The following is a 27,673-nucleotide window of genomic DNA, read 5'->3' on the forward strand; positions in this document are numbered from 1 at the left end:
CAGCGTTTCGGGCAGGTCCTTAATCTAGCAGATAATTTTAAGTAGGTAATTTCAATCAGAATTGATAAATGATAAAGATACATTACAAGAGAAAAATGAGATGAGAGAGATAAGTAGGTATATTAAAGCACATTGTTATATTAAAGCTCTGATTAATTACATTGACAGCTTGATTAGTAATTTAAACAAGGTTAATAGACACCATACAGCAGATTGACAGCACGTATAAGACAGCAATGATCACAATGGTAAAGATGTTCAGATTGGGTACATAAAGATTGGGAGACTGGGTAGCAAAAGATACAGATAAACAAGATTTATAAACACCATACAACAGATTGGCAGCACATATAAGAAAACAGCAATGATCACAATGGTAAAGATGCTCAAATTGGGAACATAAAGGTTGGGAGATTGGGTAGCAATTGATACAGTGCAATTTTAAGGCAAAAAGTGAAAAACTATGAAGATGAAATTAGGTACTTTTTAGTATTGATTTTGAATGATGTAAAAGTTGGACAGCTTTTCAATTCAGTAGGGAGTGAGTTCCATAAACTGGGTCCCTTTATTTGCATTGAGTGTTTACACAGATTAAGTTTAACTGGGGATATCAAAGAGATATTTATTTCTGGTGTGGTGATAATGAGTCCTATTACATCTGTCCAAGAAGAGTTTCAGACAAGGATTTGCATTTAAGAACAGGGTTTTGTAAATGTAGTTGACACAAGAGAATTTGTGGAGTGAGATTATGTTTAGCATGTTTAGGGAGTTAAACAAGGGGGCTGTGTGTTGTCTGAAAGCAGAATTTGATATTATTCTGATAGCAGATTTTTGCTGGGTGATGATGGACTTGAGGTGGTTTGCAGTGGTTGAACCCCATGCATAGATACCATAGTTGAGATAGGGATAGATTAGTGCATAATATAGAGAGATGAGAGCAGAGTTAGGGACATAATATCTGATTTTGGAGAGTATACCAACTGTTTTAGAGACTTTCTTAGTTATGTGTTGTATGTGGGTACTGAAGTTGAGTCTCTTGTCTAGGAATATGCCAAGAAACTTTCCATCATTTTTATTGCTAATGTTTACATTGTCAATCTGAAGCTGAATTGCATTTGTAGATTTGCTTCCAAATAGGATGTAGTAGGTCTTTTCTATGTTAAGTGTTAGTTTGTTGGTTGACATCCATAAGTGGACTTTTTTTAGTTCATTATTAACAACACCATTTAGTGTATGTGGGTTGGGGTTGGAGTAGATGAGGGTAGTATCATCAGCAAACAAAATAGGTTTCAGAATGTTAGAGACATTAGGCAGATCATTAATGTATATAAGAAAAAGAAGAGGTCCCAAGATGCTGCCCTAAATGCCATTTAGCAAATGCCACTAAAGCCACTAATGCAAATGCCACTAAAGCAAATGCCATTTATTATTATTGTAGACTATGAGCAGTTTACTGGTTATTGAATCTTAAAAGCATCAATCTTTTTAAACCCAATATTGACTGCATTTCAATTAAAAATAAGTGATAAATAGTCTTTCATAAAAGCAGCATGTACATGTGGGGCGGGTATGGTTTAGCATTGTTGGGAACAAAGAATTTATTATGCAGGCGATGAGTCACAATAACGTGGCTGAAGTATGTTGACCAGACCACACACTAGAAGTTGAAGGGACGACGACGCTTCGGTCCGTCCTGGACCATTCTCAAGTCGATTGTGACGAGGACAGGCAATAAATAGGCAAGAGAGAGCTGAGGAGGAAAGTAAGGTGTAGGGGATAGTAGTAATAATGAGAACTGCAGAAGGCCTATTGGCCCATACGAGGCAGCTCCTATTATAACCACCGAAGGGGAAGAAATAGGAATAAGAAGAGGATAGCAAGGGAGCGTAGGAGAAGACAATGCACAGAAAAAGGGAGAAGAGAGAAAGAAAAGGAAAGAGAAATGGAAGGGGTAAGCTTATGTTAAGTCACGTTTGTTAGAAAGATTAGAGCATTTGAGTATATACTGTGAAAGGGAAGAGTCCACAGCAACAAAGCCAGGACTCAAGTTCATGTTTGGTACTTTGTGTATAAGAGCCGATTCTACAAGACGGCGTCTGTGTAGAGTAGAGGCAGGAAAGATTATTTTGGAGGAAGACCAATCAATGGGATGATTAGAATCCCTCACATGGCAGAAGAGAGCATTGTTCAACCCGTTCTCACACAAGACAGCGCATATATGACTTAATGCTTAAAGTCAATATGTTGAATGTGATTTAGTACATAAGTGATATATTCCCAGTTACCTTTTTTACCAAGGCCCAAACTCTTCCTCACGTACCAATTTACGTCTCACAGTACCCGTCCATCAACGTAGATAGCAGAATAGTCGTGATTGGTTCAATTATAATGAAAATTGTAGTTTTCAGGTCCCACATGGGTTGTGAAATTTACCTTCTATTGTCCATGCTATTATAATATTACAGATCAGCTATATCCTATTGAAGGCTCGTAGTTTTGTTTTGAGAAATATTAGTTGTTCTTAGTAAATTATAATAAGCACTATAAATTATTACATAGAATAACAGTGCTTCACCAATCAATATTTTATACCATAGTTGGTGCTTTAAAAATATTTAAAGAATGTTTTGTAGGAACGGTAACAGAAAACGATGTTACGTTGGAATGTTTATGGGGTAAACTACTGCAAACAGCATGGTATGGTGTCTACTATACCAAATATTGGATGGGTATAGGGTCCAATACCACCTGTTAGGTGGGTAAGGGGTCCAATACCACCTGCAGGATGGGTATAGCGATCACATCCACCCACAGGATGGGTATGGGGATCACTTCCACCCACAGGATGGGTATGGGGATCACTTCCACCCACAGGAAGGGTATGGGGATCACTTCCACCCATAGGAAGGGTATGGGGTCCAATACCATCCACTGGATGTGTATGGCGTCCACTACCACCCACAGGATGGGTATGGGGCTCACAACCACCTACAGGATGGGTATGGGGTTTAATACCATCCACAGGATGAGTATGGCGTCCACTATCACCCACAGGATGGGTATGGGGCTTCAACCACCCACAGAATAAGTATGGGGTCCAATAACACCCACTGGATGTGTATGGCGTCCATTGCCGCCCACAGGATGAGTATAGGGTCCAGTATCACCCACAGGATTAGTATATAGGGTCCACTGCCGTCCACAGGGTCGGTAGGGGGTCCACTACCGCCCACAGGGTTGGTAGGGGGTCAACTGCCGCCAACAGGGTCGGTAGGGGGGTTCACACCCGCCCACAGGGTCGGTATGGGGTCCACTGCCACCCACAGGGTCGGTATGGGGTCCACGACCGCCCACAGGGTCGGTAGGGCGTCCACTACCGTCCAAGGGTCGGTAGGGGTCCACTACCGCCCACAGGGTCGGTAGGGGGTCCACTGCCGCCCACAGGGTTGGTAGGGGGGTCCACTGCCACCCACAGAGTCGGTAGGGGGTCCACTACCGTCCACAGGGTCCATATGGGGTCTACAGGGTCGGTAGGGGGTCCACTACCGCCCACAGGGTCGGTAGGGCGTCCACTACCGTCCACAGGGTCGGTAGGGGTCCACTACCGCCCACAGGGTTGGAATGGTAGGGGGTCCACTGCCGACCACAGGGTCGGCAGGGGGTCCACTACCGCCCACAGGGTCGCTATGAAGTCAACTATCGCCCATAGTGTTTGCATAGTGTCCAATACCGCCCATAGTGTTTGTATAGTGTCCACTACAGCTCATACTGTTATTATGGGGTCCACTACCCCTCATAGTGTCGGTATGGGGGTCCATTACTACCCACAGGGTGTGTCTGGGGTCTATTTTTTTCTGTATAGCAGAGGTGGCAATACTGCTTTTCCAATCCCATTTGTTGTTCAATGTAAAATATTTGTTGCTCGACTTGCAACAATTTATATATATATATATATATATATATATATATATATATATATATATATATATATATATATATATATATATATATATATATATATATATATATATATATATATATATATATATATATATATATATGTCATCAGAGAAGCAGAAATATAGGCAAATTTTAAATCCCTTGTCATAAATATAACTGAAGTGAAAGCAAAGATATATGCATTTTGATAGTTACAAAGACAGCTCTTTAACACGGGTGGAACACGAACAAGGGGAACTTAGTACCCAAATGAGCCACAGATATATTAGAAAGAATTTTTTTCAGTGTCAGAGTAGTTAACAAATGGAATGTATTAAGCAGTGATGTGGTGGAGGCTGACTCCATACACAATTTCAAATGTAGATGTGATAGAGCCCAATAGGCTCAGGAACCTGTACACCTGTTGATTGACGGTTGAGAGTCGGGACCAAAGAACCAAAGTTCAACCCCTGCAAGCACAAATTAGGTGAGTACAACTAGGTGAATAGAGCTGAGGGGCGGGACCAAACAACTGAAGCTCAATTCCCTACGCATAACTAGGAGAGTCCATAGGAATTACCGTTTGTCCTGTCGCCATCTATGTTTTGACAGCAGTACTACTAATGTTCCCACGTTATATGATGATCGCTATACGGGTGTTACGGTCAGTTCCTCTTCTATATATGTTTATGGACAACGTAGGTGATTTGAGGCAATTTGCGGCCAGAGTGAAATAGTATCCACGCGGTGAGTGATGGAGGAGGATATATACACTGCTGTGTACTCGACCAGCGGGCGAGAGGTAAGTTATATCGAACAATTATGGGGAATAGATGGGTTATTTTAAGCGTAGAATGTCAGGTAACCGGTAAGTACACAGATAGGGTAGTGTTTTTTGAAGTCTTTATTTACTAAAGTGGAACATTACATTATGCCTTTAGCTGAACAACTCTACTGGTGGGGGAAGTAGACGGGTTTTATGAAAGTATTTTACCTAAATATTTGTATTTGGTTAACTAGTTCAGCCGTTACCAGGGAGGGTGTTCCTTTAATCTAATCTAAAAATTATAGCCGGACAAAGTGGTTTGCCAGGGTGCTTAACATTTAGTTTAGTTCACTTACTATGTAGCCCATGCTTAAAGAATGCAAGTTTATCATATTGAATTTACCGTAGTTTGACTGCATTTAATATACCGTTTTTACCCTATTTAATTATGTCGGGTAAAGGCCGGTCGTGGAAAGTTCCTAATATAGCAAGTTTTAAAAGAAAAGTTTGAGTTTAACGCTTAAGTTAGTGACCAATTAGCTTAGTCTATTGTGAGGAAAGTTACTAGAATCTAACATTGCAAGTGCCATTTCTCTACTCTTTTTGAGAAACATGACTAGATACATGAATCGCATAGTTTTATTACTAAATGTTCATGGATTAGGTTGCATAGTTGAGGAAATGGTGATAAGGTTTGTGATTTTGTGTACCTTGACTTCAGCAGAGATTTTGATAGTGGCGCAAAATTGATAGGGGCTCGGATCATTGGGAATGCCGACTGAAGTTGATTAGGTCATGGCTATACCAAAGGAAATTAGTATAAATGGGGTAAAGTTGGGAGAAGTGTTGTAAGTAGTGCCTAAAAGCTCCCCTTGGACCTCGGTTATTCGGAAGATTATGGTTTAGACAGCAATAGTTGCAGAATTGGTAAATAAAAAATACAGATGCCCTATATAGTTTTGAAATGGTTAAGACTACCAGATGCAGTTTAATGCTGACAAATGTAAGGTTTGGGGGCTAGGTAAAGATGAGATAGATGTTGTAGATTGTTAAGAGTATTAAATTTTTTGCAGGTGGTAAATTCTCCCCGAGCTGGCACTGCTCTCCAGCCTGGGATGTTGATTGGTTAGTCTTCAACTGCCTCCCAACATGGTAGTGAGGTCCTGAGCTGACATGCAGTGAGGAACGTGGAAAGCTTCCTGAATTGGCACATGGTATGCCTCCCTTTCAAACCAGCAGCTGGCACAAATGTTCCAGCTAACATCAGAATAGTGGATGAAGCCCACACTAAAATGTAAGTGGTACAGTAAATGGACACCCCCCCCCTCCCTTTTGACACTGAACAGTTGGGAGGAAGGGGGGGGGGGGTGCATTATTCTCTGCAAAAGAATAATAATTTGTAATATGTATTTTGTATTGCTTTTATTCAAATGTTATACATGGTTGTTAAATTAAAGTTTGCTTGCAATGTTCCAGAAAAATGTTCATAAGTTGTTGGAAAATAAAATTTGTATAGGATGTTGACTTGAAATGACTATAGCTGTTTGTAATAAAGATGGGACAACAAGATACTTAGTGTGGCATTTAAAACGGCAACTGTTAAACTGGTGGTACAGGTATGAACAAAATAACATCGCTATGCAAATAACTTTTTAGTAATAATTACTGTTCACATGACAGGTTGTGGAAGGTCCTGGCAACAAAGAGCTGCAGGAAAATACTTGCAGATCTACAGTAAGTAGTGTTGTGTACATTGGAATTAGAGGGTAGAAGTTAATTGCTAAAACCTATTAAATATTAGGGTATGGAAGTCTAGGCTTAGGCTAGTGGGTACCATATCTGCAAGTTTAGTCCTTTCAGGAATGTATTGAAATTGTAAAAATTGTAATGTGGGCATTAGATCTTAAACAGCATAGTTGAGGGTGTTTTATTAATAATTTTAATGAAATATAAATCTTGTTTAGTGAACATTAAATGTTTGTTAAATAAGCTTTAATCTATAAATGTATAACACTTAAGGGTAATAATGAGTCAAAGTTAATGGCAGGAAACGTTTTGTTCTAAGTGATGGTATTTTTCCCTTGAAAGTAAAAAAAATATTGTTTACTTTAGCTTGGTATTAAATTTATATAGTTTTCCAGAATGGTTTGGAAAGTCCAGAAGTTCCTCTGTCAGTTGGAAGAGTTAATTTCAGTAAAGGTTAATCTGAATAGATTTGCATAAAAGTAAAAAAATAGTAATAACTTAAACAATATAGCATTGGCTAAAGATAAATATAAATTGCCATTGAAGTGCAGTTGTGGATAGTTTCTCAAATGACATTTACTGAAACCTGGCAAATTGATGCCATATATTTATATTGCTAAATTAGATCTTTACTACTGCTACTAGAATATGTAGGAAAGGTAAATTCCTTAAAGAAATTTTTTCCATCTGAATTTGTAAACTACTGAATGCTAATTTGAAAAGTAAAGCAAGATTGGCTTTAAATCTGATTAATTTGTTGAAATATTTTTCAGGAGTGATTATGATGCATGGACTGGCTTGGAGTGAGTCTCCTTTACTCTACAAAAGTGGGTGAGTTTGAATTTGATGTTTTAGCTATATCAAAGACGTAATCTTTATTCTCTTATCTAGTCCATTTATAGGTGTGTAACCATGTCCTACTGTTACAACCCACAGGGGATGATGCAGTTTGTACTGATCCTACCCCATTTCATAAAAGGGGACCAGGCAGTCTTGCAGATTTCCCTGGCTTGGCTTTTTCAGAGCTTTGCTCTACTACCCATCTACTAGATGGACTAGATTTGCATAGGTTTAGGGACCCTTAACAATGGTTACATTGTTAATTCTCACAGGGCTTGTTTGCTGAATGGGTGGATGCATCTAAAACTTTAGTGCCTGGCATGCATTGTACAGTGCTTTCAGTAAAGCATATGTACAATGTGTTGATGGCACTAAAGTTGTGGATGTAATGCACCCATTCAGGGAACAAGCTCTGCACTAAATGCAGAGGAAGGGATAGGCCTTGCTGAGCCTATCTTGAAAGATAGGCTGTTAGGATTTTTTGGGCTTATTAGTAGGCATTGGTGATAATAAAAGTAGTGTCCCTGTTTAATGTTTATTTTTCTTTTACAGGTGATTGTCTCTGGAGTTGTCTTGGCCTTTTGGATCTTCTGTTCATCTAGGAGCATCTGTCCCACAACCTGAAACAGTAATAAATATTAGATGTATTATAAATACTATATGTAAAACTTATTAAATAAAACAATTTTAAAAAACTACTTTATATACCTTATCCTGAAATTATGCTGGAAATTGTTTACTACTATTGATGCAATGTTTAAACATCTGAAATTTTTTTACTTTGAAAATAAATACTTGGTAAAATTTACACCTATTTGTAACTTGTTACATAGGTGCATGCAAAATGCATTGAAAAGATGTAAAAGTGGACTACCTATTAAATTTACATAAACTAACAAATATTGCAAATTAGTCTGAAATATTAAAGTGGAAGAAACTTTAGTCAATATTTTAGTTTTCATATTTGAAAGTAAATTTAAAGCTATGCAACACCTAAGCTTTGTACAAATTATGATTAAATTAACTAAAGATCATTTAAATTTACAAAACATTAGAAAAGTGACACTGAAGCATCTATACAACATGGTTTTCACAGTCTTTGGTAACTTAAATTTAATCTTAAATGATTTGTCTGCCAAACTTCAGATATTCTGAAATATTTTACCTAGATTAAAACCATCATTGTTTGAAAGGGCAAAACAGATTACTGTCAATTAGTTAGGTCAAACATCTGCAAGGTCCTGAAGGAATGGAATTTTTTTTGTAAAACTAACCCTGCCTGATGAACCTGCTCATTTTTTTTAGAAATGGTAATTGCAACATTACCAAAGGCCATTGTTTTAATAGCCAAAGTACCAAATAAAAGACCAAGAAGCAACAAACGGAACATGGTAGAAAGGACAAAAGAATGGTTACGAGGACCCTTTCATTTGTTAAAGAAATGACTGAGAAAAACGCTGTTGTACCACAAGGGGTCTTAACCCTTGTCATATACATCACTGACAATCTAAATATTACCAACCACAAATTGCTGATAACATGTTATAAAAAAAAAAAAAATATAATATTGAGGCCTTAATGCAGATCTCTAACTCTACAAATAGTAACAAGACTGGCAATTTCTTAATATAAAACAGAAAAAAAATCTAAGACTGCACGTGAGCCAGAACAATCCATATCACAACTACCACATTAAAATGAAAACAATGAAGGTAAGGTAATTACCAAAAGAAGGCACCAAACCGGGAAAGCCATGTAGCACCATCAAAGTGCGAAATAATCAGAGGGAGCTAAATATCACCAAGAATGCCAATACGAGAACAAAAACGCATAAGGCGAACGATATCAAAAGTATCCGATTCACCTAGAATTCTATCGAGGGACGGTCGGAAAGCAAGACACACGCTCGTCCTGTAAGTCAGGACATTCAACAAGGATATGCACAACTGAAAGAGGGACAACACAATTCGGACAATAAGGAGCAGGGCGGCGCTCCATTAAGTGACCGTGGGTTAAGCGGGTATGACCAACCCACAGCCGTGCCAAAGCAGTGTCCCACCGCCGGTTATGGTGGTAGGAGGAAGGCCACGGGGGGACACTAAATTTGAGAGTACGCAGCTCGTTACCAACCACAGAGGGCCAACGGGGAAGAATGAATAACAGGATAAAAGTCGGAATAAGGAATACCTTTACGGGAGATGGGACAAGAACGGATAGCTTCCTTAGCGGCAGCATCCGCACGCTCATTGAAACACCAATATGGCTGGGAACCCAGCAAAACACTACTGATTTAAATTTACTAGAAATAAGAAACAGCCAATGTTGAATCTCAATGACCACCGGATGGACAGGATTAAAGGACCCTAGAGCCATGAGGGCACTACGAGAATCAACTACAACCAACTACAACGGCCAGTTTCGCCAAAGTATTGGAGAGGACAAGATGAACAGGAAATAGAGTAGACACCAGCAGCATTAGAAGCAGGAGGAGCAGTGTGAACTAGATTACTACGAAGTGTGTTAGTTTGTCGAAAGGCGAGTTTAATGTCAAGAGGACGAAAGGTATTGGTAAAAGTTTTGAGTTCAGATATGAAGGGAAGGCAGAGTACAGTGCTACTAGTGTTGGAAGCAGGTTTAGGATGAAAGAAATTTCGTTTAGCTTGAGAGTAGGCACAGTTGATGAAATGCAAAGGATAACCAAGGCGAGAGAATGATTTGTAGATAAAGGCAATTTCAGAATCAAGAAACTGAGGGTCGCTGATGCGTAGAGCGCGGAGGAAGAGAGAGACGAAGACACTTTTCTTAACAGGAGGAGGATGGTAGGAAAAGAAGTGAATATACATGCCACTATGCATGGGTTTACGGTAGACAGAGAAAGAGAACCCAGACACAGAGCTGTGAACATGAACATCAAGAAAAGGAAGGAGGGAATTAGATTCCCACTCAACTTTGAAATGGACAGAAGGAGCCAGATTGTTAAGAGAGGCGAGGAAAGGCTGGAAAAGATTAAGGTCATGAGGCCATAAAGCAAAAACTTCTAGTGTGTGGTCTGGTCAACAAAGAATTTATTATCTTTACCGAGGTCCCTCTAGCCAATGACTGACCTTCCCCAGGATGCAACTTACAACAGTCAACTCCAAGGGAAATAAGTATCAAAATAATGTGCTAAGCTGGGGAAACTATGTAGCCAATTCTAAGGTCTACCTTGTGTAGCTTTCAAGGATCACATGCCCTGTTGTCTGGCCTCCGACCAGGACTCCCAGTTCATCATCTGGTCAACCAGGCTGCTGGACGTGGCTGTTCACAGCCTGGTTGATTAGGTACGTATCTGTACTTTTTGTACTCTTGGTGAACAGAGGCAACAGATGTAAGGAAACTTGGCCAAATGCCTTGCCCTACATGAGAATTTAACCTAAGGTCAATATGCAGTTGAGACAACTGCACTGTAACTCATTCTTCTTATAATACAGTACACAAAATGTGATAAGAGTGACAGGGGTGAGGAAATTAAATGCCTAGTGGGTGAGGTGCAATACAGTATGAACTCGTTAGTTGAATGCAAGAGAATCGTTTAGCAATGGTGTATAAAGGTAAAATAAGAGCATCATATGATAAAGTAAGATTACCAACAACTTTAAAAAAATTACCATGGTAACAAAATATAAAAGAAAAGGTGGGGGATGGTGCAAGACGCCTTGAGCTCATCTTGCAGACAAGTTACACTCACTCCTACTCAGTAGCTCTTCTAAGCTTCAGGTGAAGTTCAATGGGATGGATCAAGGTAAGGTGTCAGGTCTCTCCCGCTGCTGCTCAGTTATCAACGTAACTATTCAATCAACTCACTGATATTTGTAGTCATCTTCATAGTCCACGTCAACTTGCATTCATCATATGACAAATCCTGCAAGATGGGGAAATTAGGGAAACCATGCTAGATTTTGAACTAAACCTAGTAACATCTACCATAGACAAAAAGGTAGCAGCACAGTGCTGTTTTCCTATTTATATGTTAATAAATTTCAGACAAAGCTTGCATGGTCCCCAAGTTATAAATCACTACCAACTATAACCCTCGAGAATTCGATCCTGGAAAGCCAGGGGTCACCCTGCTGGGATGACCTCTGGCCATCTGGGTTCAAGTACTTGAGGGTCATAGTTCATAGCAATAAATATATATACAGTAAATATAAAATATACACTGCAACCTCCAAAAACTGGATTATATAATTCCAGGCCCATTCAGGATTTCCAAATACAAGTACATGTATAGTACATTAATTCATATCTGAATAATTGCTCCCCCCCCCTTTTTTCTATCACCAAATTTTTCTTTCGCAAACAAATATTATATAATGATTTTGTGCGCATATAACAATAATGCATGACAAAAATACAAAACAATTTGTTCACTTACCCTTTATGTAGGGGCCTCGTAGCCTGGTGGATAGCGCGCAGGACTCGTAATTCTGTGGCGCGGGTTCGATTCCCGCATGAGGCAGAAACAAATGGTCAAAGTTTCTTTCACCCTGAATGCCCCTGTTACCTAGCAGTAAATAGGTACCTGGGAGTTAGTCAGCTGTCACGGGCTGCTTCCTGGGGGTGGAGGTCTGGTCGAGGACCGGGCCGCGGGGACACTAAAGCCCCGAAATCATCTCAAGATAACCTCAAGATAACCTTATGTAGCACAGGCTGGTTTTGATGAACCAGACAGCAAAATGGAAGACCCCAACTACAAATGGGTTATGTTCTGAAAAGGTGTTCATAAAACTTTTGCTCGGAACGTGGAACAAGACTTCTGATAGAAGCTATCTATGCTATACATGGGGGGGATGCTATTCCGGACCACCAAAAATCATCACAAACCAATGTTTTTGCAAAATATAACAGCATATTAATTCCCTTGAAAGATGGAGTTGTCCTGCTTGTCAAAGTTGGACATTTTTGTGGAGTGAAGAAAACTAGTTTCTGGAGGTGGTAGCCGTAGGTGAAGCATCTGCAGCGGAATTTGGCTGGTTATTTTTGTCATCTTTTGTGTTATTGGCTGTGTTTGATGTGGAAGATTATGCATGATCAATAGGTATCAACCAATCAACCAGGTATCAACCAGGTGCTGTAGAACTATTTCAGCAGTGCAAAACCCATCATATGCTCTTGAATGTATGTTTTGTCCTTTGGGATAATCCCAATTGTCGCATGGTTCACACTGTAAACATTTGCAATATTATCTCGAGGTTATCTTGAGATGATTTCAGGGCTTAGGGTCCCCGCAGCCTAGTCCTTGACCAGGCCTCCTCTTTGTTACACCCCCCCCTTCCCCCCAGGAAGCAACCTGTAGCAGCTGTCTAGCTCCCAGGTACCTATTTACTGCTAGGTAACAGGGGCATCAGCGTGAAATAAACTGCCTGTTTGTTTCGGGGCAGGTCAATTTTCCTTGGGACTGGTGCATTACCAACAACATCCTCTTCCTACCACCCATTGTTAATGGTATTTTCCTATTTTGAAGACAAAGTTTTGTCAACATTATCCCCAGCTTTATGGAGAACATTTGGAGCTAAACAAACCCTCAAGGAGATGTTTGTGTATTCTTCAGAATAATACTCAATATCTGATGGGACTGATATTAGCACATATCTTGATTTACTATGTCAAACATGGCACAATAGTTCTACAAAACTAAATATAAATACAAATGTAAAAGGCTTTGGTTCAATGAGGATGCACAAACAGTAAGTTTGTACACTTTAAATTCCATTTAAGCCATTAAATATCATGACTGGCAATGCCAAGTTTTTCCAGATGGCCATGAGCCAGCTGTTGTTTAATTATATCTTCCATGTTTAAATCTGGATTGCAAGATAAGTTGATTACCTCACTAGCAATAACAAATTCAGGTCCAACAATAATGCAACATCAGTTCTCAACTAAAACAATCATGTGTATCAAAAATATTTAATATTACAATAATGATTTCCTAAATAAAATTTAGTCAGATTTGATCACATAACAAAAATAGCAATTAATTTTTACTCTAAACATACTGCAGTGTTCAAATCTTTAATTACAAAAAAATTATTAAACATTGAGCCTTACAATAACATTTGGGATAGTGGTATACTAAATAGGAATGTATCACACACACAAATATTCTAACCATTTAAGAATAAATGTACTATTTATCTTTACACAATATAGTCACTACACTGATTTAAATAATCTCTGGTACTTATGTACACTAATTTGTAGTTTAATCACGTTAACCAGATAAATTAACTTATGATAGTTAATTCTGATTAGTTTGGAGATATTCATATTCAAATTACAGCTCAAAATGAAATAGTCAATACTGTTATGAATAGGCCAGAAACTCTTCAAATAGCTTATAGGTGCACATAATGGGGCGTTTAGGTTCGAGGCCTTCATTGTAAAGGCATTTAATATCATGGTTCGTACATTTTATAAATTAACTATAAAAACTAGAACAACACAACTGTACACAAAAAAAAAATACTTTTTTTTAAAAGCTGCATATACAAGTGTGAGGTGTGGTCAAGTTTCTTCTTCTAATTTTCATTACTTCAGTAAATAACACATTCCTCATATTTCCAGCATCACATTCTCCCACACAAAGATTTATGCACGGAAGAACTTGACACCACCATTACAGCAAACCAAAACTTAAACCCAGCTACATTAAATAGGAGAAAATGATGGACCGTTACATTTTTAACTTCTTTAACGCATGGTTCAGCGAGAACCCGCCCCCACATATGTTAAGAAAATTATACTGAATTTAAAAAAAAAAAAAAAAAAAAAAAAAAAAAAAAAGACAAAATACAGTACAGTCATTAAAGATGTCCCATTCTATTTCCATGTAACTGCTATATGTGACGCAAGTTAAACAAAATATTATACAAGCACATTTTAGGTCAAGTGCATCTTTTCTTCGTTAAAACAGGCAAAGAACTACAAGGATATATATATTTTTAACTAATTATTTGGGGCCATAAATAACAATGGCATGTACTGTATGCTACCAATATCAGTATGTATAGACTACAAACATTTCTAGTCGCCTTACGAGAAACAAAGATTTAGCTCACAAACACCAACACATTAAACGAGTAGCAAATTGTGTCTAGTCAGGCATAATTATTCACTGTACTACTATAAAATAGATTCAGATTCATTTATACCAACTTTTGTCTTTATATGACGATAACACAATAGTAATGCCCATTACAAATATCACAGGCTGAAGAAATCTATTATCCTACCAAAAATTCAATATTTCTATAAGAAATGCTTCATTAGTAACTTTAAAATGTGCCAATTTGTATATATCACCAAAATTCTTTGACCTTTAATACTGTATTTGCATAAAATGCAATAAAAATTATACTGTACAGTGTATGTTAAGCAATAAATAAAATAAAAAATTTACCCCACCATTAGGTGAAATGAGACCAAAGGACCTCAATAATGAAAGAGGATAAATTTAATGGATACAACAAATATAATTGCAATTTATCTACAAAAATACTGGACATCTAAAATAATTTTCCCCACTCCTGTCTCCAGCACAGAGGCGACATTCTCGTGGGCAAGATAAAATTTATACGTGCGCTTAAAGAAGAATCTTCAGTTCTAAAAGACCAGTTTTAATAGCTAAAACTTGGAATGTCGTTCAATTATAGAGGCTCTACTGTAGCATTGGGGTTATCTATGCCCTCCTTATCCATCGAATCTGTTGATCTGAAACCAAGAAATTCCAATTAACAAATACTTGCTTATACTGTATTTTTGGTGATCTATTATACAAGATACCTTATTCAGTACAGCATGGGTATGATAATGGGTTTGCAGTCAGACACTAGAGTTAATGGAGTGGCACCCACCCTGTTGAATGCCATATGAAGGCCACATGGCATACCTTCTGGATGACGGGATGTCAAGCGAGGACCACTCGCTGCTCTGCCTTACAACAGTAGGGTAGAGTGGACTGGCCTTTACACAGCATCCCATCATCTGGAAGGTCAACAAGTGGCCCTACATGGCATCCCACCATCTGACAGGGCAGCCAACAAATGACCCCATCCCATTACTCGGCAGAGTGCCAAGTAACTCCTCTCCCCCCTACATGGTGTTCCATCAATATATAGGGTGGCGAGATGCCCCCTTCCCCCACTCTGTGTCCCATCATCTGGCAGGACACAGAACCCTTTTCCTCCCTGCCAAATGATTGTTATGGTGCACTTGCCACCCAGAAGCTCCACAAACTCTTGCTTCTAGACTCCTACCCCAACAAATACTGTAGACATAAAAATAAAGGTCACAAATAGCTGAATATACAGACACGAGAAATGCACAAGTAGAGAAGTATACACCAAATTACAGCATCAAACTGTAAAAAAAATCTTATTATGTAAAGAGTACACTGCTCACCTTCCTGATGAATTTGATGCAATAACTGGCTCTGTGTCTTCCGGCAAGTCATCATTGATACACCCTCTATTCCTCAGGAACGGTAATATAACAACATCGTTATACAGCATCATGCCAATAACCAACACAGCAAATCCAATTGGCTGTAAAAAAAAAGATCATCATAAACTTTTGAAATCCAGCAAGAGCATTATGTAAAGAAAGGATGTGAATGAGCAAGTAGTGCGAGTGGTATGGAACAACGCGTGTGTGAAAGAGCAGGAAACGTGTTGCACGGTGGAATGAAAGTACAAAGGACATGGAAAATGGAACAAGCATGGTGTTGAGGGGACTGACATGTTACATAATATTGAAGTCATTGGTGCTATTTAGACAGAATAAGCTTTCATGTATACTTTAACCCTTAAAGTGCGCATCACTTCATATGAAGTGTAAATCGTTTTACCAGTCAACTGCGCTTCACTTCATATGAAGTGTATGGGTACCGCGCACGATTTGAATGGCCCGCGGTGTAGCTGGGGGTCCCATACGCTGCCCAGGGGCTCTAGTAAACAGCGGCCATTTTGAAAAAAAATCCAGCTCACGATTCGATGGCATGGGAGGCCTCAGTTTAGCGAGAGTCACCATGGCGAGCGCACGGTCAAACGCCTCACGGGCACGCACCACTCAGTCCCTCACCCCAGAGCAAATAGCCCACGAATTATTCTCTGAAGGTGAAGAAAGTGTGTTTGACGATTCAGACAACGATGAGGATTATACACAGTTGTCGGGTGATAGTAGCAGCAGCAGTGAAAGTGAGAATGACCGCCATGCCATGGCGAGGCCTATACGCTCTCCCATGCCTCCTCGCCCATTTTCTACCCCAATTCTACCACGACCTCACAGTTCCTGTGGATATTTTCTGTTTGAGGGTGACGAGTCAGAGGGAGGTGACTCCTTTTCTGGGTTTAGTGACTCAGATCAAAGTTTTATTGAGCCTGTGGCTGGTACCAGTGGTGTAACTGGGCGAGAAATTGTCGCGTCAGCAGCATCTCGCCCGGCCAAGCGCCACCGCATGGCACCACATGAGGGACCAAGACCCTCGTGTTCACGTGCACCCACCTCACGTGCACGTAGCCGCCGTGCTTCTCGCAGACGGTATTCAGCTCCTGGTCGCCGGTATGCATCGCTTCCTCGCCGTCTTTCCTCTGCATCTCGCAGGACGCCTGGTGTACTTGAGTGGAGTGATGGTGGCGATTTTATTCCTAATATTCCTCACTTTGACGATAAAGATGTAGGGATTACAAACCTTTTCCCTTATCAAGGTGAGGACATGGCTGAGATGGAATATTTTACAGCATTCTATGATGAACCACTCATGGAATACATTGTACACCAAACGAACCTGCATGCTGCTTACCTGATTGAGAGGGAAATCACAGAATTTTCACGACTGCAGCGTTGGAAAAATACCACAGTGGCGGAAATGTATGTGTTTTTGGCACTCTGTTTGTTGATGAAGCACTGTCACAAACATGCAATAAATGACTATTGGAGCAAGGACAAGACAATACCAACACCTTTATTCGGGAAATATATGTCACGAGACAGGTTTCAGATACTCCTCAGGTGTCTACATTTTGGACGTGTTCAGGACCGAACACCTGATGATAGACTGTGGCGAGTGAGGCACTACATGAACGATGTTATTGGAAAATTCAGAGATTTTTACGTACCAGCACAGAAGCTGGTGGTTGATGAATCTCTCATACTTTTCAAGGGACGTGTTCCATTCAAACAGTACATTCCCTCAAAACGAAACCGATTTGGCCTGAAATTTTTTGTTCTTTGTGATTGTGAGACAGGATACGTGTTACACATGATTCTGTACTCGGCTAGTGATGTAGACATTCCCGGTAACGACGAACATAGATTCTCGGGGAGTGTAGTGAAGACCATCATGGCTCCGTGGATGAACAAGGGACACATTTTATACACAGATAATTACTATACAAGTCCCTTGCTAGCTCGGTTCTTGCTAGAAAATAGAACCGGATTGGTTGGTACAGTAAAGCCACAACGAAGGGAAATGCCTGTGTTTGACAACGACATTGCAGTTGGTGAGTGTCAGAAGGAAAAGTGATAACATTCTGTCAGTTCGGTGGAAAGACAAAAGAGAGGTGAACTTGTTGACAACAATTCATGATGGAACAATGGTGAACAGTGGGAAAGTGAGCCATAAAACAAACGCACCACTATATAAGCCAGACTGTGTTTTAGACTATAATATCAACATGCGGTTGATTGATAAATCAGACATGATGATTGGCACTGCAGAGTGTGTGCGGAAGACATGTAGGTGGACGAAAAAAGTGTTCTTCCATCTTGTGGACATGAGCATGCTGAACTGTTTCAACATGTACCTTGTGAGAACTGGACGTAAGCCCACTTTCCGTGACTTTGTATTTGATGCTGCAATACAGTTATTAGGAAAGTTTGCAAAAGATGTCCCAGGTATTCAGCGGCCCATCATAAACCCACTGTTGCAGCATGCTGGTACTCCACGCCTCGCTCACACTGAAGGCTTCCTAGCACACAAACTTAAGTATTTGCCACCTGGTGTGAAGCGTGCAATAGCCCAACGTGATTGCTTGGTGTGTAAAACAACGACACGTAGAGACAAGAAACGGAAGCTTGTGCAAACATGGTGTGAAACGTGTGGTATCCCATTATGTGCTGTCGACTACTTCAATGACTACCACAGTCTAGAAATCTTCTAAGTGTGCTTCAAAGTGTGTATAGCGTGTGCGAGTGTGTAAATATGTAAACATATAAGCAGATAGCGTGTGCGTGTGTGTAAATATATACAAATATAAGCAGAACATACAATATAATAGACTGTAATGACATATTATATTGCCGTAATTGAAAACATTTGTGTGCGCCTGTGTATACTCAAATATGCAACAATTATTGATACAAAATATGTTCAAACAGTATTTGAAACACAATTAGTGAAAAAAAATTAGATAAAATGCGCTTAGACATTGTAAATAAATAGCGCGAAAATATATTTGTGGCAACTGTTTGAGGACCGCGCGCAACATCTCCCGGGCGTGTACTGCATGAGCGAACATGCAGATTGTGACGTCATCACCGAGCTTCTCGGCTCTATTGCAACAAAAGTAAGTACAATAGAATTTTTTTTTTATTTTTCCCGTGATCAGTGAACAGAACTTAACAGATTAGCAAAAAAAAAAAAAAAATTTTTTTTTTCAAAATGACATGCGCCTGTGTGGATAGCAGGATATTAGACCCCGAGCATGTTAAGGGTTAAATGTTTAACTCCTGGCCAAAGCAGCAATATAGCTATACATAAAGAAGATATATGGCAGTAATACTGAGCAAATGAATACAGTACACAATAGCAATACAGTTTTCACATGTAAATAAAAGGGATGCAACAATAAAGAAGACTGGTACAGGCATATACATATTAGAGGGAGATTTTGCTCTACGTATTAAGTGGGACCGGGACTAGAACTTGAACTTCATCTGTTCAGTGAAGTTTTCCCCACATACAGAGACTATCAATACCTTACAATCAACTCCCAGTTTTAATTCCCGTTGTCGGGGACAGGAAGCCTGGAGCTAGCCTTATTCAGGTCCCCCCCCCCCCCCCCACCTAGGCCAACAACCGACACTTCCTAGGATTCTACCCTCAACTTTCGCCTAATTCCCAGATACCTGTTTACTGTTTAGTGAACAGGTCATCAGGTGGAAGAAAACGTGCTCAATTAATTTCGTACCACATGATGAGGAAGTCGAGGACACAGGATATTATACTCTACACGAGACGAGATTGAAAATCTCACATTAGGTTTTCAGTGTGTATACCCATTACATGGGAAACATTAAGCACGTGTAATGTGTGACACAAGATGAGAAACTCATCTTGGAGACTCGTGTGAGCTGTCAAAGGAACCAAGTGAAGTGAAAAGACAAGAAAGATGGGAGGAGATGCAAGTAGAGGGCCACATGAAGGTTTGATATTAGAATGTTTAAGGTTTAAAAATGGTTTGGGTGTCACAATTAATATTTTTAACCATCACTCAAGTACATGCCCAACCTCTCCAAACAAGTGTCTCCATTTCATGTAAAAGGAGCAACAATTATGCGACAAAAATTATTGAACATTTGAAAACAAACAAGTATACCCTTTACCCTGTATTGCATGACATTTCATCAAACAGCACCATAACTGCACAAAATAAATTGAAACGTTTTTCTTACCTGAAGATACTGAAACTCTTCTTACCTGAAGATACTGAAACTCTTCTTACCTGAAGATACTGAAACTCTTCTTACCTGAAGATACTGAAACTCTTCTTACCTGAAGATACTGAAACTCTTCTTACCTGAAGATACTGAAACTCTTCTTACCTGAAGATACTGAAACTCTTCTTACCTGAAGATACTGAAACTCTTCTTACCTGAAGATACTGAAACTCTTCTTACCTGAAGATACTGAAACTCTTCTTACCTGAAGATACTGAAACTCTTCTTACCTGAAGATACTGAAACTCTTCTTACCTGAAGATACTGAAACTCTTCTTACCTGAAGATACTGAAACTCTTCTTACCTGAAGATACTGAAACTCTTCTTACCTGAAGATACTGAAACTCTTCTTACCTGAAGATACTGAAACTCTTCTTACCTGAAGATACTGAAACTCTTCTTACCTGAAGATACTGAAACTCTTCTTACCTGAAGATACTGAAACTCTTCTTACCTGAAGATACTGAAACTCTTCTTACCTGAAGATACTGAAACTCTTCTTACCTGAAGATACTGAAACTCTTCTTACCTGAAGATACTGAAACTCTTCTTACCTGAAGATACTGAAACTCTTCTTACCTGAAGATACTGAAACTCTTCTTACCTGAAGATACTGAAACTCTTCTTACCTGAAGATACTGAAACTCTTCTTACCTGAAGATACTGAAACTCTTCTTACCTGAAGATACTGAAACTCTTCTTACCTGAAGATACTGAAACTCTTCTTACCTGAAGATACTGAAACTCTTCTTACCTGAAGATACTGAAACTCTTCTTACCTGAAGATACTGAAACTCTTCTTACCTGAAGATACTGAAACTCTTCTTACCTGAAGATACTGAAACTCTTCTTACCTGAAGATACTGAAACTCTTCTTACCTGAAGATACTGAAACTCTTCTTACCTGAAGATACTGAAACTCTTCTTACCTGAAGATACTGAAACTCTTCTTACCTGAAGATACTGAAACTCTTCTTACCTGAAGATACTGAAACTCTTCTTACCTGAAGATACTGAAACTCTTCTTACCTGAAGATACTGAAACTCTTCTTACCTGAAGATACTGAAACTCTTGCCACTTGACAATGAGAGAGACCACCCAGATAACAAGTGTACGAACAGAGTCGAGCACCATGCGGGTAGTTGCCGAGAGCTCCTTCGTTACACTCACACCAGCAAAGTTGAAAAAGGCTATGCTGATAATGTTACCTGAAAAATGATGAGTGTTATGCAATATATCAAGTCCAAGTGTCCTCCTATCTCCCGTTATCTCACAATTAGATGGTCGCCACAACACAAGATTCTCCAGGATCACCGCACAAACTTTTCACCTTTTCAAGTTCCTTTATATATATATATTGTTCCACTCTACCATACCAAGATACTGAGCATCTGCCTATGCCACATAATCCTACATTTCACCCCTTGTACAACCTGCTTGTTAACTAATTCTGAGTACTGGACTTCGCCCCTTTTTACATCCAAGTTTTCTTTTTTTAATATGTCGGAGCTGAAAGTAATATGCCATCTATCGGCCTTTTCTTACCTTCTACAAAAACATTCCTCCCTTTAATATTCACCTCACTTGCCACTCTTCTTCCACTCATTACCCTTGCTCTTACTTCTCCTTCAGTACTCTCCTTGTCTAAAAATGCCCATCGATATTAATATTTTCACTGACATTTCACCGACAACACTGTCACCCTTGACATACCTAATATGGGACCAATCAGAGCTGGATTATTGCCAAGCTGAGTAAATGCATCTGGAACGTCCTCCAGTACACCACGGGGAGTTCCACTGAAGATACCCGCAGGAATCCAGTAAAATGGCACCAGCAAGATTGTCATTACCGTAAAGCCAAAGACACCTGGAAGAAATGCACATTTAGTATGAAGGGCTCCATTGTACACTGAAACTGGAAGTTAAAATGAACATGAACACACACACACACACACACACACACACACACACACACACACACACACAAACATTTGGACTGGAGATTCATAAACCTCATCCTGGGAACATTCATGTTCCACCATGTTAAACAGGCCAAGGGAATGCCCCATCAATGTTGGATTTGATATTCACGAGGAAAGAAGATAACACATTTGACATTCAGTATCTTCCTTCCTTGGGTAAGAGTGACCATGTTCATTTGGAAACCAAATAGATAATGCATTATATTCTAGAAGTGAATGAGGAAATTAAATAATTTAATAACTATTTCAGGAGATGACAATATGGGGAGATTTAACAAGTTCTTTAATTTGGTTGGAGAGATTTGTCGTAGAGAAAGAAGTACTGTAAATGTAATGTATGCCAAGTTTAGATATTTATGATGAAGATAAAACTAAATTTATAAAAGGCAAGTGCAGAACTAGAGAGCAGGATTAGTTCAACAGAAATTGTGAAAGGGCTAGAGAACAAAAGACAAGAAAATTAAATCAATATTGGAAGAAAAGAAGGGCACTATCAGGGAAAAGTGCCTGAAAAGTCATTACAACTACGGGTGAAGTAGTAACAGGTATCCATCAGTCTCGGGAGACTATGAAGTTGCACTCCAGTTGTCGGTCTGGAGTGGCCTGGAGTGGCAAAACAGATTCAGGCCTATTCTATAAATTCATTAAAAGAAAATTGTATGTAAAGGATAAAATTCAGAAGTTGAAAATGGAGAACAGATTCACAGAGAATAAAAAGAAAATGTGTAAAACACTAAACGAAGACTTCCAAAGTGTGTTTGTGAAAAACAAAGTTTTTAGAAACCCAGAAAATATAAATTTTCAAGAATAACAGTACATAGATGTCTCTCGAGATGAAGTTGGCCCAGATGGAGTTTCACCCTGGGTTCCGAGAGAATGCGCATCCGAGCCGAATATTCCACTTGGAATTGATAGTTCAGACATCTTTATGCACAGGAATCTTGGTAGATATAAAGAAAAAGGCAAACAGTTCCAATCTACAAAAAATAATACAGTAGTACGAAAGACCAACTTAATTACAGAACTGTATCATTGACAAACATAATAGTAAAAACACTAGAAAAATAATTAAAACCAAATGGGCATAAGGCCAGGAGAGAAACGATATAACCGACAGTACGGTTTTTAAACAGGAAGATCTTGTGTAACAAATCTACTCATTTTCTATGACAGATCCACAGAGATTTTACAGGAAAGAGATGGCTGGGTTGCCAGCATATACATGGGAAAAAAAAAAAAACTTAAGCCAGTTATTTTCCCCTTCTCCTTTGTTGGTAATCAAATGTGTTCATTTTCCTCCTCTAAGTTCACCTACTTCGAGTCATATTGGCTTAAATCTGCCACATTTGCATCTCTAACAATTTTAGTTTCTTTGAGCTTGTTGAAAGGTGAGATAACTTAAAACTTTCTATTTGTAATAACACGTGATCTGATATCTCCATGGCAACCCTTGAAGCATGTAACGTTTCAAAATGCTTTACTTGGAAACAATGTCTCCTTTATCGTTATCTTCAGGACATTCTCGCTACTTCTATATCCAACCCTATTATTAGGTCTTATGATGGAATCAAGTGCAAGCAAGACTCTAAACAATACTTGAGCACACAATCATTTCACTATCACACATTTTTTGAATTTCTTATCATGCTATCACTCTTGTTATCCTATCAAAAGGATTTAATGCCAAGGTCAATTTAACTCATATGTTGTTCACATCATTTCTAAAGTGCATAACAGGCTTCCTCTCCAAACAACAGTCACACATTTCTAAAACACATCCTCATTTCACATTATTAAACACAGCTGTACAGTACAGCATATTTTTCTAATCGAAAAACGCTACTTCTTATATTTGTTTTCAACCATTTTTCTTGCATTATTCCTACACATATACTAAATCCCTAACATCTTGCCATTTATTCGTCTCTTTAAATACTTCAATTTATTTAATGACATGTAATCATGTAAGCAGTTCCAAGACAACCTGCCCACAAGCAAGGTGTATTATGATTCTGAAACCAGTGATGTCTTGAAGTAGAGGCGAGTGGTGATTTGAGGTACAGGTGGTAAGCTTGTCAAACGTCTTGCACTGTTCTTAACAAGTCTCCAATGAGCTAATCACTTACTCGATATCTAAATTCTAATATAATACTTGGAAGGGACTCTCCACTACCTACAATGGGTAGTGAATTCTCAAATGTCAATATTTACAGTTGATTCAAGCTAATGAGGAGATTAAGACAGTGCACAAAGCTGCAGGAAAACCAAGAAAACTTCAGGAGTGGGAAGACAGATGGCTGCTAGAATCTAATCCAAGTGGATTAATGGATATTATCTCAACACTAACACCAGAAGCCTATGTGAATAGGACAAAGTCAACAGCATATTGAAGTTAATGAACATAAGAGCACTTAAATAATCTAAAACTAGGAAACTTTCAAATCCATAAACATTGCCAATACGAGGCCATTAATTAAGTATGCAGCACCATCATGGGATCAGTATCATGTTCAGCACAAAAATAAAAGCTACCGAGGTATGCAACTAGACCAAGACCAGTAGTGAGAGCTCGACTGAAGGCATGTTAAGGGATCACACAACCTTACAGGTAAGAACAAAGAATATGTTCACTACATAGAAGATAATAGTTCGGAAATTGTTGTTGAATTATGGAACTACAGTACTGTAATTATTGGAGAACATAATGGATATGGGACAGCCATGTTGTTACAAGTGTAGGTTAAACATATACGAATGAGTTTACCTTGTATAGGACAATAGGCCTTCAGCCATTTCCTTCATTTTTATATTTGTATGCAGGACAGCAGGGTAATGGTTGCAACACAACCGAGGCTAAAGAATTTTCTTCCTTAGAAAACAATTCTTTCCCCTAGAGGGCCTTTTAATGCTTCAACACTCAAATTGCTTAGCTAATTTGAAGTCTTACATCATGATGTATATAACAGAAAATAGTTCACAACACTAATAAAAAATTTGGCATTTGGCAATTCAATCACAGGAGGTAATCACAGGATGCAACTGAAGCTGGTCGAGGGTTAAGCTAGTGTGGATAGTCAAGGGAAAATATTGGCAGCAGTGTTCTCAGCAGAACATTTTCTCAGCAATTTAACCTACTCATTAATTACATCACCTAAAGCCTACTTTCACTGTACCTTCCCAGCCCACAGCCAATAACGCAGGCACGTTGTGCTTCGTCACGAACTTTTCCTCTATTACCATTTGCGTGGCTGTCACAATCTGAGCTGCAATGATCAGCAGATCCCCTGCAATACAAAAGGAAAGATTTAATGTAACAGAACCACAGTATTCTAAATGACAACAGGTCCTTAAGCTATCAATGGTAGTAATCAACAGAAAAATTAAGGAATTTACATTATTATGACAATACTGTATACTGTTTTCAACAAGCATCTCAAAATTAGGGAAAAAGCAGTAGTTTAATAAGCAAAATTGTATATGTATAATCTAGGTCTTCTACAAGTTTCCTAATTAAAAAAAAAGGTAAAAATGCTAGACATTCTATTTTTATTCCTCAATATTATAAACGTTCCAAGACCCATAAAAGAACTATCTGGGAAGCCAACATGTTCATTAAGCCTTCAGAGGGTATAACGGTTATCTGTAGAGATAAAGGTGCAATAGTTATTGGTAGAATTGAGTGTAATACTGTAGATGATAGAAAAGTGCCAATGATGTAAAGATAATCAATTATCTTACTTGAAGATAATGCTTTGCTTGCAAGAGCTTTTATCAGGCAAAAATCTCACTTAGTGAAATCTAGGATTCTAGGAAATCTAGGAAATCTAGGATCTAATTGGCGTTTCTCCACCAAATTTTACGCCGAAGTAGAGTTGACAATAGAATCAGAGTTTAGCCTGACCACATCCACACCGATACATTTGGAACATTTGCTCTAAAGCCTGAGAACTAACATGTCTTGTGTTGTAACATAGTATACTTCTTACAACTTGGATATAAGTATACTTATACTTGGTTGCCATACAACACTCCCTATTATAACCCAGAGCTGCAATGACCATCAGTGTGGCCAATCAACATCAGGATTCAAGCGAGAATTTACGCATCACTTACGAAACCTGTACATCTTCCCCTCAATCACGGTGGCTTAGTTGGCTTTTATTAAACGCTTTACAAGCTTTGAAATGCCGAGAGGTCATTTTTGACCCAAGGTTATTATTGTTAGAAAAACCTCATAGCACTTCGGAGCTCAAACCGTGTAATAAATGCCAACAAAGCCACCACAACTGAGTAAAGACACACAGGTCTCTGAAGTGAACATGCCTGATGAATCCTGGCCCTACTTCGACCTGGTTGAACTTTTCTTATAAACATTAAAAAAGCATAACCGACATTCTTTAGAAGTATACAAAATAGATGAAAGGGTATAATGAGAGAATTTGTTAAGGCTTTAAATACAAAAAAAAAAAAAAAGAATTAAACAATGGATACAAATTGAATGAGTTTAAATTCAAAAGAAGATCTTAGTAAATACTGCAGGTGATGAGTCACAATAACATGGCTGAAAGATGTTGACCAGACCACACACTAGAAAGTGAAGGGACAATCGACTTGAGAGTGGTCCAGGATGGACCGAAACGTCGTCGTCTCTTCACTTTCTAGTGTGTGGTCTGATCAACACTTAGTAAATACTGTTTTGGAAAAATTTATTTATGGAACAAATTACGTACTAGGCAACATACCAGATGCAGTATCATTCGATTTTTCAAATGAAAGGCAAACATATACAGTACAGCATATTAATTACTTACCTGTAATAATGCCGTTAAGAGTGTAGCCCTCACTCTCGTTGCTGCCCACAAAGTCGGAGACGCCAACAATAACCAGACCCATTATGACAACTATCATGCCAATCCATTGATAGTATCTCAATTTACGTCCCAAAAAGGCTACAGACAGAAGCCCAGTAAACACAATAACCGCACCTGGCGACAAAGAAAAACTGTTAACTTCCTTTTTTTTTTTTTGGTTCACAGAATAAAATTAGAATAATAGAGAAATCAAACACTTTTCCTACTCAAAAAAAAAAAAAAAAAAAGAGTAATTATTAGGGTAAAGAATAGGTATCCATTTCAAATGGGAACTTGTACTGTTTACTTAGAACAGCATTTTTCAACCATTGTGCCGCTGCACACTAGTGTGCCGTGAAGGGTCCACAGGAGTGCCCCGGGAGTTTGAGGGAAGGTAAAAAAATAACAGCAATTCATAGGAAAAAATTTGAACATTAATTTTAAGAACCAATCTTATGAAATCTATGATAAATATTTTTAAACCATAACACCAATTAGAATCTTAGCTATTAAACACAATCTTAATAACTAGTTTTTATATAAGGCTTATCCTTAAAAAAAATTATGGTTCATCTTAATTTCACCACCTTGTTCAGTGTGTCACGAGTTGAAAAAGGTCGAAAAGCTCCGACTTTGAATAATCAAATCAAACCTCAGAAATTTAATCATAAGAAATTTAAATTAATTAATAACTAAAATTGTCAGATTTATTCAACATTGAAAGTCCTGCAAAACTTTTGTTTCAAAATCTGAATACAGCTGTCCAGTGACTACATATTTTATTGTT

At 38.7% G+C, this 27,673-nt stretch overlaps 1 protein-coding gene and 1 long non-coding RNA gene across 3 annotated transcripts in view; one reads left to right on the top strand and one right to left on the bottom strand.

Moving 5' to 3' along the window:
* The first annotated feature begins 4,605 nt into the window (after positions 1-4,605).
* On the top strand, positions 4,606-7,986 carry LOC138356899 (uncharacterized). Its single transcript, XR_011224699.1, has 5 exons — positions 4,606-4,741; positions 5,779-5,999; positions 6,386-6,439; positions 7,225-7,282; positions 7,844-7,986. It is a non-coding gene; the product is annotated as an uncharacterized lncRNA (long non-coding RNA).
* LOC123771691 (solute carrier family 35 member F6) overlaps positions 7,813-27,673 on the bottom strand; it is a 28,183-nt gene continuing 8,322 nt past the window's right edge. The window contains exons 5-12 of one of the 2 annotated variants that reach the window (XM_069313358.1): positions 26,848-27,021; positions 25,210-25,320; positions 21,766-21,921; positions 21,106-21,260; positions 15,734-15,876; positions 11,706-15,043; positions 11,019-11,192; positions 7,813-7,911 (exon numbers count right to left, since the gene is read on the bottom strand). In XM_069313358.1, coding sequence (XP_069169459.1) covers positions 14,980-15,043; positions 15,734-15,876; positions 21,106-21,260; positions 21,766-21,921; positions 25,210-25,320; positions 26,848-27,021 — 803 coding nt within the window. In that variant the 3' untranslated portion in view covers positions 7,813-7,911; positions 11,019-11,192; positions 11,706-14,979. Of the gene's footprint in view, positions 7,912-10,938; positions 11,193-11,705; positions 15,044-15,733; positions 15,877-21,105; positions 21,261-21,765; positions 21,922-25,209; positions 25,321-26,847; positions 27,022-27,673 lie in introns of both variants that reach the window. The other variant, XM_045764338.2, reaches the window with a different exon arrangement.

Source organism: Procambarus clarkii, chromosome 75 (genome assembly GCF_040958095.1).
Source record: "Procambarus clarkii isolate CNS0578487 chromosome 75, FALCON_Pclarkii_2.0, whole genome shotgun sequence".
In the NCBI taxonomy this organism is placed as follows: Eukaryota; Metazoa; Arthropoda; class Malacostraca; order Decapoda; family Cambaridae; genus Procambarus; species Procambarus clarkii.